Raw genomic sequence first — 12,843 nt, forward strand, 5'->3', positions numbered from 1 at the left:
CATGATAAGTGGAGAATACATTAATCCATGGATTTAGTTTGCTTCCTTCTATGTTGTATAAATTAAGGAAAGGGATCCATGACAGGAAATTAAGGTTTTTGTTCACACTAAAATACTTCTCAGCCCATACTCCATTTTGGCTAGAATGTGGAAAAATGCTAGGCACTCTTCTTTCCATTATGTCAGTCAACAATTAAGCATTATTGAAAAAACTCTTTGTTTACATGGGACAGACTATGAATAGTCACATAGCGTGTAAGCACACAGTAACAACAGCAGCTGTTAGTCATTATTTTCTCCTCATTTCTTCAACACCTCTTTATTTCAGTTTACTTTTTAAGTGGTAAGCCACACTTTCCTTAGGACATTCTCATACAGAGCAGATACAAAGAACAGCTCTGAACTCTGGGGCAATTAAGGGTCACCACCAAAAGTTGTGAACTAATTTTTTAATTCTAACTGTGCTTTCTTCAGCTTCACTTTGAGTGTGGACAACATGGTTCACCTTTGTGACTGAGGAAAAGATTCATACTGTTGTCAGTGCTCTTCAACCTACTATATGATAGAAATAGTTCTGGTTTTATTCTATAGGCAATATGGTATCCATCTCTTTTATTCTGTTGCTTGTGCTATTTATTTTCTTGGAAAGATGAGTTAGAAAAAATGGCACTCACATTTCAGTGATTCAAAAAATATTCTGTCATCTATCTTCATCTAAACATCTAATTGTATGCACTATTTCTATTGAAGTTGTTCCATACAGGTGATTTGGAAATAGAAAGGATAAGGCTATAACTTGACTTATAACTCTCATAATCGCATACACTATTTTACTCCTCATATTGTCCCCTCTCATGCTATACGATTGCTACCCACTACCACTGAGCATTTGGTCCAGGCTGTCTCTAACTTCTTCAACTTTTGCATACCATGAACTCCAAAAGATCCACTCAGTGCTACCTGCCCATTGGGCTTGTATGATTAAGGCACACCAATTAATGTAGATAACAGCATACAAAGGAGTGAAGCCATTAGTGTGCACTATGTAGGCGTGTCCAGACAAGCGTGCATGTGCGGTTTGTGGTGCTGTAGACCTGTCTGCATGTCTCCTCACATGCAGGTATTCACCATGCTGCTAATTTGCATGGATTGCACCGGAAATCCTGGTGTAAAAAAAAACCTGCAGCAGAAAACAACAGGGTGGTGCACGCAGGGCAGCATGCACCACCTGAAACCAGAGCCTGCCTGGCCGGAGCCACACTCTGGCTGCTGGCAGGCTCTGCAAGTCCAGATCCCCACTGCTGGAGCCCTGGGCACTCATCTGGATGCACCCCTTCTGGTTATCTCTGCATCTCCACACTGAACACCTGGGCATCCTTTTGCAGCTTGAATGTGCAGGAACAACCTTTGGCACAAATTTGGAATAGACATTAATCTCATGCCTCTGGAGCCTCTGCGATCATGCCTTAACTGCTGTGCTACCACACCCCCTGTGATAAAAATAAGAAGGGAGAATGATTTAGATTGGTGTGTGTGTGTTACAGTAAGAGACATACATCTACTCCAGGAACCTTACCCTTTAAATTGTTGATTTGTCTTTGCCATTGCAGTGTTTCATTTTCCACACTGAAAGCATGTTTTTTTTTTAAATTTCTTTGACTCATAACCCCTCTTTAAAAGGCAGTCAGCACTTCTTGTGAACAGATGACACAAACCCTGAAGTAACTGAATATACTCAGTGATCCAATGCCTGATGATGACTTGGGCAGAGCCCATCACAAAAGTGCCAAAAGTCAAAAGTGTGGTTATGTAACATTTATTTTTCACTATATAAGCCTTTTTTCTTCAGTTCCTGGTTAAATAGCAGAAGGTTATGAAGTCTGCAGTCTTGACTTAGGCATCTAAAACATGGTACAACACTAATAAATATTCAAAACACAAATGAGAAGGCACAAGGAATTTTTTACCTGCATGTCCCACTGGTCAGAGCCTGGTCAGCAGCACTGTGGATGTATACCACCAAAAAAAGGCTAGCCCCTTCACAAAAGGAGCAGGACTTCAGATTGGTACATGATGCCCAGCCAGTTAACTGGTATACAATCAAGCAAGCAATCAGCAGGGTAGCACTCTTTCAAAGGATGGTATTGCTGTTTATAATAACTGGATCTTCATTCCTCCTGCTTGACTACTCTCATCCCACAAAATTTACAAAACACCTTTGTCAGACGAGCCTACGAACTTCACTTCATCAACCTACTGGATACAAAAAATCATGAACTAAATATAGACATTGGATTTATAGCACATTATAACCTGCCTAACATCTGATACCCCAGATAACCTCTCTACTATTCACCAGCTACATCTTATCACCAGGGCTAAGGACAGACATTCAAAAAGCCTGAGCCTGAATTGATTCAATCTTCACAGGTTAGCCTGAACTGCATAGATTGAACTGCGAAGCAAGTAATCAGACATTCACTTTTGATTCTGGAAATGCAGCCACATGCCTGCAGTGTCCCAGGCTAGAAGCTGGGGGGTGCTAGAGCAAGCCCTACCTTCCCTTCAGCAGTGACCAGAAGACTGAAGGGAAGCTGAGCTGAGGAGGGGGCTGTGGCCAGGCAGGCTGCTGAGTATGACTGAGACGAGTTTAAATCTCCACCCTAACCTGCATGGTCCCCAGCCAGGGTGTGCCTGGAGGTAGAAGGGGGAAGCAGCCCTTGCCAGGCTTATTCCTGAGTGGCAGGGCATGGCCAGATGCTGTAAGGCAAAGGTGGGGGAGGGGGATTGTACCCCCCTCCCTCCCCTCTCCCGCTGGCACTGGACCCCAGCCAGGGTCTGTCTGGCATTTTCTTGCCACTTGAGTGGAAGGGGGTGTGGCCAGATGCTGGCCCCAGGCTGCTGCCCGGGTCTGGAATCTGGCGATGCCCCTGCCACTTGAGTGGCAAGCGGAGGGAGGGAGGTGGGAAGCCAGGCAGACCCACCAGCCAGCCAGTGGGAGAATGGAGGAAGTGAAGATTAAACTCCACTTCTCTTCCTCACCCTGCAAGTCCTGACCTGCATGTGGCCATGTCCCCTGCTCTCGGCTGGAGCAAGGAGTGGGGTAGGGGGGCAGAAGTGTGGCAGTCCCCCTCCACGCAGACCCGGGCTGGGGGTCTTGTGGGCCATAGAGGGGATTTAAACCCCACTTCCTCCCCTCTGCCTGAACCTGTTGGCCCATGCCACTGCCCCCTCTGTTCCAGTGGAAGAAAAGTCTGGCAGGGGCTGCTCTGCCCCCACCACGCAGACTGGGCTGTGTCCCCAGCCCAGTTTCCCACCTCCACCCCCTTGTCAACCAGCCCTCAAAGTTTGAGTTGGGAGCAGAGGGGCGGGGCCAACCCTGCCCTGCTCCAGCAGATAGCATAACCCAGCCCAGGGCTGCAAAGCATGCTGGGAGACTGGGATTTAACTTGAACCAGGAAAGGCTCTGGAACCTTTCCATAAACCAGTTTGGCCGAAATCAGTTAAGTCTGATACTCCATTCAACCAGGTTTATCTTAAAGCAGTTTTGGCCATTTTGAAACTGATTTATGTGCAGTGAACTTCTGTTCTGTTACAGGTTTAAACCAGTTTCTGATCACTTAAACTGGTTTATGTGTAACTTCTGTCCCTAACCCAGGTCTGCATTACTCTTCCCACTTCCCCGCCCCCCACCTCTGTTTCTCACACATTAATTGCCTCAATTTGCATTTTTACTGACTAGCTTTCTTGATTACTGGCCTCTGGCTTCTATTCTATTCTATCCCATCAAGGAAGAGCACAGAACAACTGCAGATGCTTCCTTGGACGGAAGAAGGGTGTTTGTACCCGAAAGCTTGCAAAGAAGAATTTTTCCAACAATTTTAGTTGGTCTAATATCTAATCCAAGATAATAAAAGATACTGGATTTATCTAAAGAACCCTGTCTGTCCTTCCCACAAATAACATATTGTTATTGACTGGCTTTTTTATTCTCCTCATTGCTGCAGGATCTGCACATTAATAAACACATCCCCAAAACTTCCCTGTGAAGCAGAAATTAACCTTATAGTATACCATGCACTTTTCAAGTCATTGGTAGCTGTACATTGGAATAAAGCTGCATCAGTGCCTCAACCAGATTGAATTAATGTCTAGATATACCTGTTTCTTTGGGGGGGGGAAAAATCATCCTATACAGTAAGACATACAAAAAACCAGAACTCTTGGTTCCAAAATGACACCTTTTATTAGACCTACTGGGAAATTGCAAGAAAATTGTCCTTTTCTGCAACCGTTGTCAGGCTCTGGGAAAAGTATACTCCTATACAGTAAAGAATTCTTATAAATTATGAGAATCATTAAAATCAGATTAAGATTCTGGGCAGTGCACAGTAGCCTAAGTAAATATCTGTTAATATTATATTATAATAATGGATTAAATGGAATGGGGCTGGACGTATTGCTTTGCCTACTGTTGCTAAATGAAATACCCTTTTCTGTCTCAGCACAGTAGGTATGACTGATACGACACTTCCAATGGGTAAAAATTCATTTTTTTAAGAAGACCATTGTTTTACAGAAGTTGCAGGCTGGCTGCTATGTAAATGAAATCCTGCAGGTGACAGCCGGTTTGGAGGTGAGCCCTCAAGAAAGAAAGGGCTCCTTTGCACTCCAGTAATTGCCGGCCTTAGATGTTGCTGTCCTCTCTGAAGGCCTTGTGCTATTGTTTAGGAGAAGAAATAAAACGTTGCTTTCTTGTCCATGTACTGTGATTTGCTTTCAGCTGCAGCAGAACTATTAGATCCTGAGAAGCAGGGGGGAAACCTTCCGGGGAACCAAGTCGTGTGCGTTTTTTCCTCCCCACCTCTTCAGGGGTGATGGGCTTTTATTCTCCTCTGGGATCCCCTCCGGAATAACGTTTCAGCGCCTTTCAAAGCCGACCTTTGCTTGCAAACGACCAGGAGCTGCTTCTGCTCCTTTCCCACCCTGGCCCCTGCGCAGCCCCGGCGCCGCGTTGCCAGGCTGACAGCAGCCATGTGTCTGCTCGGGTGTGATTAACACCGACCTGCCAAATCGTTCCCGGGGCCATTTGGGGCTCGCACGCGTCCACGCTTCTTGTTTGCACGGATCGGATGCCGGCCCCGACCCTTTTTGTTTTGTTTCCCCTCGCTGGCAAATGCACACGGCGGGGGAGTGGGGAGGGGGGTGCTCACTGGCACCAGGCAGGGAATATAAAAGCCCCTGGCCCGCGGGCTAGCAGAGGAGCGCCCCGCTCCAGCACCCGCCGCCGCCGGTCCGGGGCATGGAGGGCGCCCGGGGCTGCTGCAGCTGCTCGGCCCGCGGCGCCGGGGCCGGGGCCGCCCAGGGAGGCGCCGGGGAAGAGCGCGGGTACCTGCCCCCCCTCGGCTCTTGCGCCCCCCTTCCCTCCCCTGCCTTTAAGCCGATCGAGGGCACAACTGCAGGAGCCTGGAGGCGTTTTTCACCCCGCTGCCCCCCTTTCCTTTTCCAGCAGTTTGCTCTGCGGAAACGGAGCGAGCCGTCCCCAGGCGCAGCTCTCTTTAACAGCCCGTGTCCTTGGCCCTGCAGGTCCGGGGACTACTGGAGACCTTGGATCCCCACGCGGAGGGAGTCCGAGAGAGGCCTGAGAAGAAATCCAAGTGGGGTGAGTGATCCCGGCCCTGGCCATGGGATACCTGCTGCGGCAGGGCTGGGGTGGCCATCAGGGAGGACAGTCTGGTTGTCCTCTGTCCTCTAGTGATACGAAACCCAACGCCTTTATGTCCTCTAGTTTTCTCTTGAAGAGCAAAAAGGCTCCAGGTTTCGTATCAATAGAGGACAGTGTCTCAGAAACCCAGAATGCCCTCTATAATGGGCACCCTAGGCAGGACAGGTCCTGTCCCTGCTCTCTTGCTCAGAGACCTGGGCCATGGGTGGCTTAAAAAAAGGAAACGGGGAATTAACCCCCACCTAAAAATGGCCATGTGGGAAAATGGTCAGCGCATTAGTTGCAAGGAGCTTTCATGGCCTTAACCCACAGCCTGGTGGGTAGGAAAGTAAGGCTCTGAATTAGTGCTGGAGAGCTCATCTTTACCAGTTATCATATTACTGTTTAACAAGTGCTGAGTAAGTTGCTTCCCTGCCTTTTTATTACTATTTTTTTCCCTTAGCCATATAGTCCATATGGGATGACAGAAGCCTCAAGAAAGCTAACACAATATACGCATCCAGTTAGGTGAGTGCCTATCTAAGGAACAACCTCTTCTCTTGTTGTTTCAAGTAGTGACTTGTAGTATTTATTTCCTGAAGCATGTTATGGGGTTTTGTCTCCTTCTTAGACCATCCAATGTTTTTGCTGCTGTACACCTATGTGGTTTGAAACTAGGTGAGAAAAAGGTACAGCCATCTCGTCAGGAAACCTGCATTTTGCATTTTAGCCCTTGAGCAGCTGAACTCTGCCCAGTGCACAATGTTGCAAGTATTTAGGCATTTTACTGATTTTGGTGGGAGTTGGGCACCTAAATCTTTTTAAAAACTGGTCTTTAAGCATGTGCTTATCTTTAAGTGCGTGAGGTAGTATTAATGACATCAGTGAGACTCCTCACATGTTTAAAGGTGTGCAATGGTTTAAAATGGTTTGCTGGATTGAGAGCCATACAAATAAATTATAAAAAACTACTAGAATGATGACTTTGCATTTATCAAGTCCCTTTTATCCCAAGGGATCCAAAAGTGTTTTACACGCAGAAATCTTACCATTCATCAGTAACATGGAACTTGTCAGCTGTTTGGTAGCATACAACACCATTAACTGTTCAGGTCAGGAAATAAAGATTATTGTCATTGAAACTGAAAGGCATCTATCTGCAAGTGATCTATTGCACTTAACAAGTTCTATTTTTATAGCATCTAGGTGGCTTAGGTAGGTAGTATTTAGTTATGTAACTGGTATTTTAGCTAGGACACAAGATCTTAGTCCCCAGTCCTGCAAAAGCTGGTAATTGTGCTTATCTCTACACACTTGAGTAACAGCAAAGAAGTCCATATAGTTGATATGTATTTTATAAAGAAGGAAATTGTAGCTTAAACAATATATTACTGTCAACTAACTTAGCATTTTTATATTAAAAGAAAAGGTTATATTAAGAGAAAAGGTAATTGTTTATATTTTCTTCTATTATGGATGATGTAGTATTTATTATTTATTTCATAGTGGTCACTGCACTATTCTTTTGTTTCTGAAGACTTGTGATTTAAATTTTTTTCTTGCAATTTGTAATTTTAACTAGTTGAATGTGTAAATTATATTAGTTACTAAATTGCTTTTTGTCAATTAATAAGATATTTGTCATTATTTGTGGTTTCTAATAGACAGACACAATGTGGGAGACTACTTTAAAAACCTAGGCCCACAGGGTATGAGTCATATTTAGTTCAAATGTGAAAAAATTGAGGGGGAGCCATTCATCACAGGAAATTAATTTTTCCTGAGTGATTTATTTTTTAAAAACTGTTGTAAATAAATGTGTATAAACCTTGTTATGTAATCACAAAATGAAAAAAGGTCAGTATACTGTAGTTAAATAATGCAGTATACACAAAGTGCAGCATATCATTCTTGGCTGACACTTAAATGTTGCTATTCTCTGTTTCAATCTTTACAGACACTGCACCTAATTGTCTGGTAAAATATATTAGTGAAGATTAGGATACCTGAAGTTGATGAAGTGTAAACCTAGGGGAAAAGGAAAATCAGACCTAGTGATTTTTTTTCTCTTTTGGATGAAAACTAAATTCTGTGATAAAATCTCAGGGCCTGGTCTTCCTCCTGTTTCAGTTCTACATCACTGCAACTTCATTTTCTTCAGTAGGGCAAATCCTGATATATACTGATGCGAGAAGAGAATCTGATTCTTAGGAACAGAGCAATTCCCACGATTCATATTCTTTGGGGGATCTGATTCAATACCCATTGAATTCATTGGGTTAGATCCCAAAAACTCAGCTGACCAGATCACACACAATTTGCATTTTAGAAGTGCATCTCAGCCTTCAAGTTAGAACAGGGCATCAGAAACTATATGGTAGATTATTTTAGGTTTCTTCTGGATATGTGTTTTTAATAATTTTAAACATGTCTATCAGGGGTTTCCATTAAAAGAGAAACTTATTCTACTATAGAATCACCAGTTAATACTTGTGTGGATGCTCAGTGTCTAGTTGCTTCAGGATTATTTCTATTTTTTTTTCAGTTCAATGACTGCTTTTACATTTCCCTAATCTAGGGAGCCAGGACTGGAATTCAGGCTTCCTTCTCCCTGGAGGCATACCTTAGTCACTATGCTATGGATTCAGGCTCACTCTTGCTTGCTTTAGTCCTGTAATTCTTGTATGTTTTGGCTGCATAGTGGTTCAGCTTCAAGAGGAGGATTGGAGAGTGGGAGGGTGGCTTTCCTGGACAATTTCTAACCTAACAGTTAGGACACTTTTTTGGGAAGTATTGGTTTGAGTCCCCTTAGGATGAAGAGGTCCTACCTTGGTATCCCATTTCTTGCAGCCATGGCTATTATTTAAAAAGCAGGCACCACTTTCTCTGGTTATTGTTTCAGTGAAAGAGATGCTGCCTGCTTTACTTTGCACTGAATGCAGAATTGTTGATATATATATTAAGCATACTTACATCATGCCTACCAGATAGGGCCCCTTAAGGATTTTACGCAGAGTTAATGTGATGCTTTGTGTTATATCTGGATTACAATGGGAATTGGCTGCCTTGCTGCCCCGACTAGGAATTAAATCTCAGTGCCCAGGGAGCACTGCAGTCCAAGATCAGATGGCTTAATGAGTTTTATCATTCCTATGGTTGCTTTTTGTGACATAGACATCTACATCCTGTTTAAGTTCCAGCAGGCAGACTCTCCCTTAGGGAAAATGGTGCCCTTGGTGCTTGTATTTTGGCGTTTACTCCCAAACTAAATTTTGGCACCCTCTCCCCAGTCAGTGGTCGTGCTGCAGGTAGAGGCAGGTGGACAGGGGCATGAGGCGAAGTCCAGCAGGGAAGTGGAACAACACCTCTGCCCTCACATGCCCAGCCCGGCTCCTCCTGAGCACTGGCTGGGGTGGGGGTAGGGTGGGCTGGACTGGGCACCACTCCTCTTGCCTGGGGTGGGGCAAGGGGGAGAGTGCTGCTGAGAGTATGGACTGCTCACACGTGCGTGTGCATGTGTGTGTTTGGCTCCCCCATGACTACAGCACCTTGGGCAATTGCCCATGTCGCCCACTCCTAAGGCCACCTCTGTCAGTAGGTGCTTAGCTTACCCATCTAGATCTGGCCCAATAGCGAGTATTTTTAATAAATAAAATATGCTCCATATTTGTTTCAGATTATTTTGGCCCAAATCAAGGTGCTATGATTACTTGTATCAAGAGGCCAAAGCACTTCTGAAAAATTTCCCTGTTCAAGCCACAATTTCCTTTTATGAAGACTCAGATAGCGAAGACGATGATGAACTGGACCAAGATTCGGGAATAGAGTGTGATGACTAACTGTAGGGAGTATCATTGCCACTTCCACACCATTATAATTTAAACTAAATATAAAAATATATAATAGTATTTTTAAAGATAATTTATTTGTATGTAAATTATTCTTAATAAAATTGTGAAATATTTTGTAAATTTTATAGTAGTTTTGTCTTTTATTTACCCTTTCTAGTCTGAATACTATGGGCTTTTTAAGGTGGAAAAGAACATAATTTAATAATGTATTATTTTCAGGCTAACTGTGACACACATCTTATGTTAGATTTAACTGCTGAACTTTGTAGTCCATACATTTTGGACACAAATTTCCATATTTTAATTTTAAAACAGAGTGATTTGTTTTCACTCCTTTACATCAATTTTATTATGATGTGACTCATGGACTTTACCAGCTTAAGTAGTATGAACTGCACAGAGAGCAAGGCTGTATGAAAATGGCCACAGAATTACTTTTCTCTGTAATATAGTTTCATAGTTTCTAGGGTCGGAAGGGACCTGAGTAGATCATCTAGTCTGACCCCCTGCCATGGCAGGAAAGAGTACTGGGGTCAAGCGACCCCAGCAAGGTGTTCATCTAACCTCCTCTTAAACACCCCCAGGGTAGGACCCTGCACCACTTCTCCTGGAAGCTGGTTCCAGACCCTAGCCGCCCTGACCGTGAAGTAGCGCCTCCTGATATCTAGCCTAAACCTACCCTCTGCCAGCTTGTGACCATTATTCCTGGTCACTCCTGGCGGTGCTCGGGGGAACAGTGACTCCCCCAATGCCTGTTGATCCCCCCTGACTAGTTTATAACAGGCCACAAGATCCAATATAGTTGGCTCATATTAGAGACACATCAAGTAATTAATTTGGAACAAATACTTTTAGATCAATTACTTACTGATGAATAGTTTAAAATGGATGCACTGAAACAATAAGTAAAAAAGACAAGTTTTATAGTTTTTTTAAAGGAGATATTAGGGTTTTCATGGTGTCATAGTGGACATAATTTGGGCCAATATCTTCAGGACCAGAACAGAGGACAAATTTATGTTGCTGCAACTTACATTGGCTGTCAATGTTCATGTAAATTATACCAGGCTCTGGAGGCAATGAATGACACTGGGTAGCTATTTCCTTTAGGACTGGCTTGTCCAACTTAAGTCCCATGGGCTACCATGTGGCCTGCCAAGCCGTTTTCTGAGGCCCGAGGTACTGCAGTGGGAAACAAAAGAAAATGCTGTTTACTTTTGTTCCCACCCCTTGTCCCTCCCCCCAGCCCCTCAGCAACTTCCTAATGGCTGCTGAAGGGCTGTGGAATGGACAAGGTTCCCACATGAACCGCGTCAGCTTGACATGGCAGCGAAAGCGCGGGTCATCGGTGACTGGACAGAGCGTTGTTGGTGCCAGGAGCCAGAGCTGCGAGCGAAAGTTAAGTGCGGGCGGGGGGGGGGGGGGGGGGGGGGTCTTTTGGCTGGGGTCTGTTGCCTGGGGCTGGGGCCTGACATTACTGAGGCATTTGAGGTTGCACTTGGCATATGATGGCAGCACCTACACGCACCAGGATGTACCTTACATATGGTGACTTTACCATGCATATGAGGCATTAACTGGCATTAGATGGCATTACTGAGAGGCATTTGAAGCTGCACTTGGAATATGATGGCAGCACCTGCACATGTCAGGCTGTACTTTACATATTATGACTATACCTGATGGGTGGGGATCCATATTGATACCACAGTATTATTACATAGTAATAAAATGGTGATTGTGAACTGGTGAGTTGTTTTTAACTTCACCTGTCTCTGCCAAACTAGTTTTCCTATGACTAAAATTAATTTTAGCTTTGTTAGCCACAGGGCCTACCATACGCTCAAAAGAGGGTGAATCAGAGGAAATGAAAAATTGATGGTGAATGTCGAGTTTTCAAAGATAGTTGGACCACTGATTTTTTTTGCTGTTGACCAAAATGGGAACATATTGTGTCTGATTTGCCAAGAGAAAGTAGCTGTCTGCAAGGAGTACAAAGTGAAGCGACATTATTCTACAAAACATGCCAAGAAATTTGACAACCTGGTGGGTCAGATTTGAATTGATCGGATGAACTTTCTAAAACAGAGCATGGATGGGCAACAGTCTTTTTTCAAAGCTGCAAGGCAGAATTCTGAGGCAGCAACCAAATCAGTTTCTTGATATCCGAGGCAATAGCTAAGACAGGGAAACTGCTGTCTGATGGAGAATTGTGAAAGATTGCTTGGGCATATTGACATCTGTGGTATTCCCTGACAAACAGTCAATGGTGGAGAAAATCAGCCTTTCACATCAGACAGCTGCTAGAAGGGTAGATGACAAGGCATCAAACATTGAAGGTTCACTGATGAAAAGACTCAGTGCCTGTCAGTTTTACAGCTTGGGGGTTGATGAAAGCACAGATGTGAGTGATACAGCTCAACTGGTAATCTTTGTATGAGGAGTAACCAAACAATTCCATGTTGTTGAGGAACTGCTCGACTTATGTCCAATGAAAGGAAAAATGATGGGACAGGACATTTTCAATTAAGTGAAACATGTCTTGTTGGAATTCAATCTTCCAGAGGACAAACTCTGTGGTCTAACAACTGATGGAGCCCCTGTGATGATAGGCAAGCACAATGGATTTGCCAGTTTACTGGTCAAGTCAATGCCTCAGGATGTCATCACACACCACTGCATCATTCACCAGGAACAACTGTGTGCAAAGGCCCTGGAGATGAAACACGTGATGGAAAAGTTTGTTTCTACAGTCAATTTCATAAGGTCAAAAGGGCTTAATCATAGACAGTTCCAAGCATTTCTTGCTGAGATAGGATCAGACCATGATGACATTATTTACTTCTGCCAAGTTCGTTGGCTCAGCAGGGCAGCCACACTTGCCAGATTCTGGTCACTGCTTGACGAAATTAAAACCTTCATGACAAACAAAGGAAAAGATGTCAGCTTCATGGATGATGATACATGGCTGAATGACTTGGCATTCCTAGTTGATATCAGCAAGTATCTTGCAGATTTGAATGTAAAACTGCAAGGGAAGGATCAATTTGTCAACAGACTGCATGAACATATCCAATCCTTCATTCATAAGCTGGAATTGTTTCAGAAACAGTTGAATAAAAAGAATGTCACCCATTTCACAATACTATTAGCAAGATGGGCTGAGACTGTGAACCATGACAGTATTCTGCACTGATCAGCCGTCTGCTGGATGAATTCAAACAAAGATTTGCAGATTTCAGGAAACACAGCGATGAGTTGAAGCTGTTTGCAAATCCATTTGGAACA

At 44.0% G+C, this 12,843-nt stretch overlaps 2 protein-coding genes across 3 annotated transcripts; both read left to right on the forward strand.

Annotated features, from left to right (window-relative positions):
• The first annotated feature begins 5,013 nt into the window (after positions 1–5,013).
• On the forward strand, positions 5,014–9,565 carry RIPPLY2 (ripply transcriptional repressor 2). Of its 2 annotated transcripts, XM_090031401.1 has the most exons (4): positions 5,014–5,388; positions 5,587–5,662; positions 6,168–6,232; positions 9,381–9,565. In XM_090031401.1, the coding sequence occupies exons 1-4, from the start codon at positions 5,303–5,305 to the stop codon at positions 9,541–9,543; spliced, it is 390 nt and encodes a 129-aa protein (XP_089887527.1). In that variant the 5' UTR covers positions 5,014–5,302; the 3' UTR covers positions 9,544–9,565. The 2 variants fall into 2 exon arrangements, with proteins under 2 accessions (XP_089887527.1, XP_089887525.1); XM_090031399.1 differs by having other exon boundaries at positions 5,014–5,662.
• Positions 9,566–10,858: 1,293 nt separating this feature from the next.
• Positions 10,859–12,751, forward strand: LOC149872875 (general transcription factor II-I repeat domain-containing protein 2A-like). The gene is made up of 2 exons (XM_090023327.1): positions 10,859–10,958; positions 12,120–12,751. The coding sequence occupies exons 1-2, from the start codon at positions 10,859–10,861 to the stop codon at positions 12,749–12,751; spliced, it is 732 nt and encodes a 243-aa protein (XP_089879453.1).
• The last annotated feature ends 92 nt before the right edge of the window (positions 12,752–12,843 follow it).

This window comes from Crocodylus siamensis, chromosome 1 (genome assembly GCF_052110815.1).
Source record: "Crocodylus siamensis isolate JL-2025a chromosome 1, ASM5211081v1, whole genome shotgun sequence".
Lineage (NCBI taxonomy): Eukaryota > Metazoa > Chordata > Crocodylia > Crocodylidae > Crocodylus > Crocodylus siamensis.

Bases quoted from the DNA above. Each gene is read 5' to 3' on its own strand.
- RIPPLY2 (XM_090031399.1), top strand. From the start codon at position 5,303: ATGGAGGGCGCCCGGGGCTGCTGCAGCTGCTCGGCCCGCGGCGCCGGG. The intron at 5,663-6,167 runs GTGAGTGATCCC...TTTTTCCCTTAG, and splicing joins TGAGAAGAAATCCAAGTGGG to CCATATAGTCCATATGGGAT. The intron at 6,233-9,380 runs GTGAGTGCCTAT...TATTTGTTTCAG, and splicing joins CAATATACGCATCCAGTTAG to ATTATTTTGGCCCAAATCAA.
- LOC149872875 (XM_090023327.1), top strand. From the start codon at position 10,859: ATGAACCGCGTCAGCTTGACATGGCAGCGAAAGCGCGGGTCATCGGTG. The intron at 10,959-12,119 runs GTGCGGGCGGGG...TCAATCTTCCAG, and splicing joins GAGCTGCGAGCGAAAGTTAA to AGGACAAACTCTGTGGTCTA.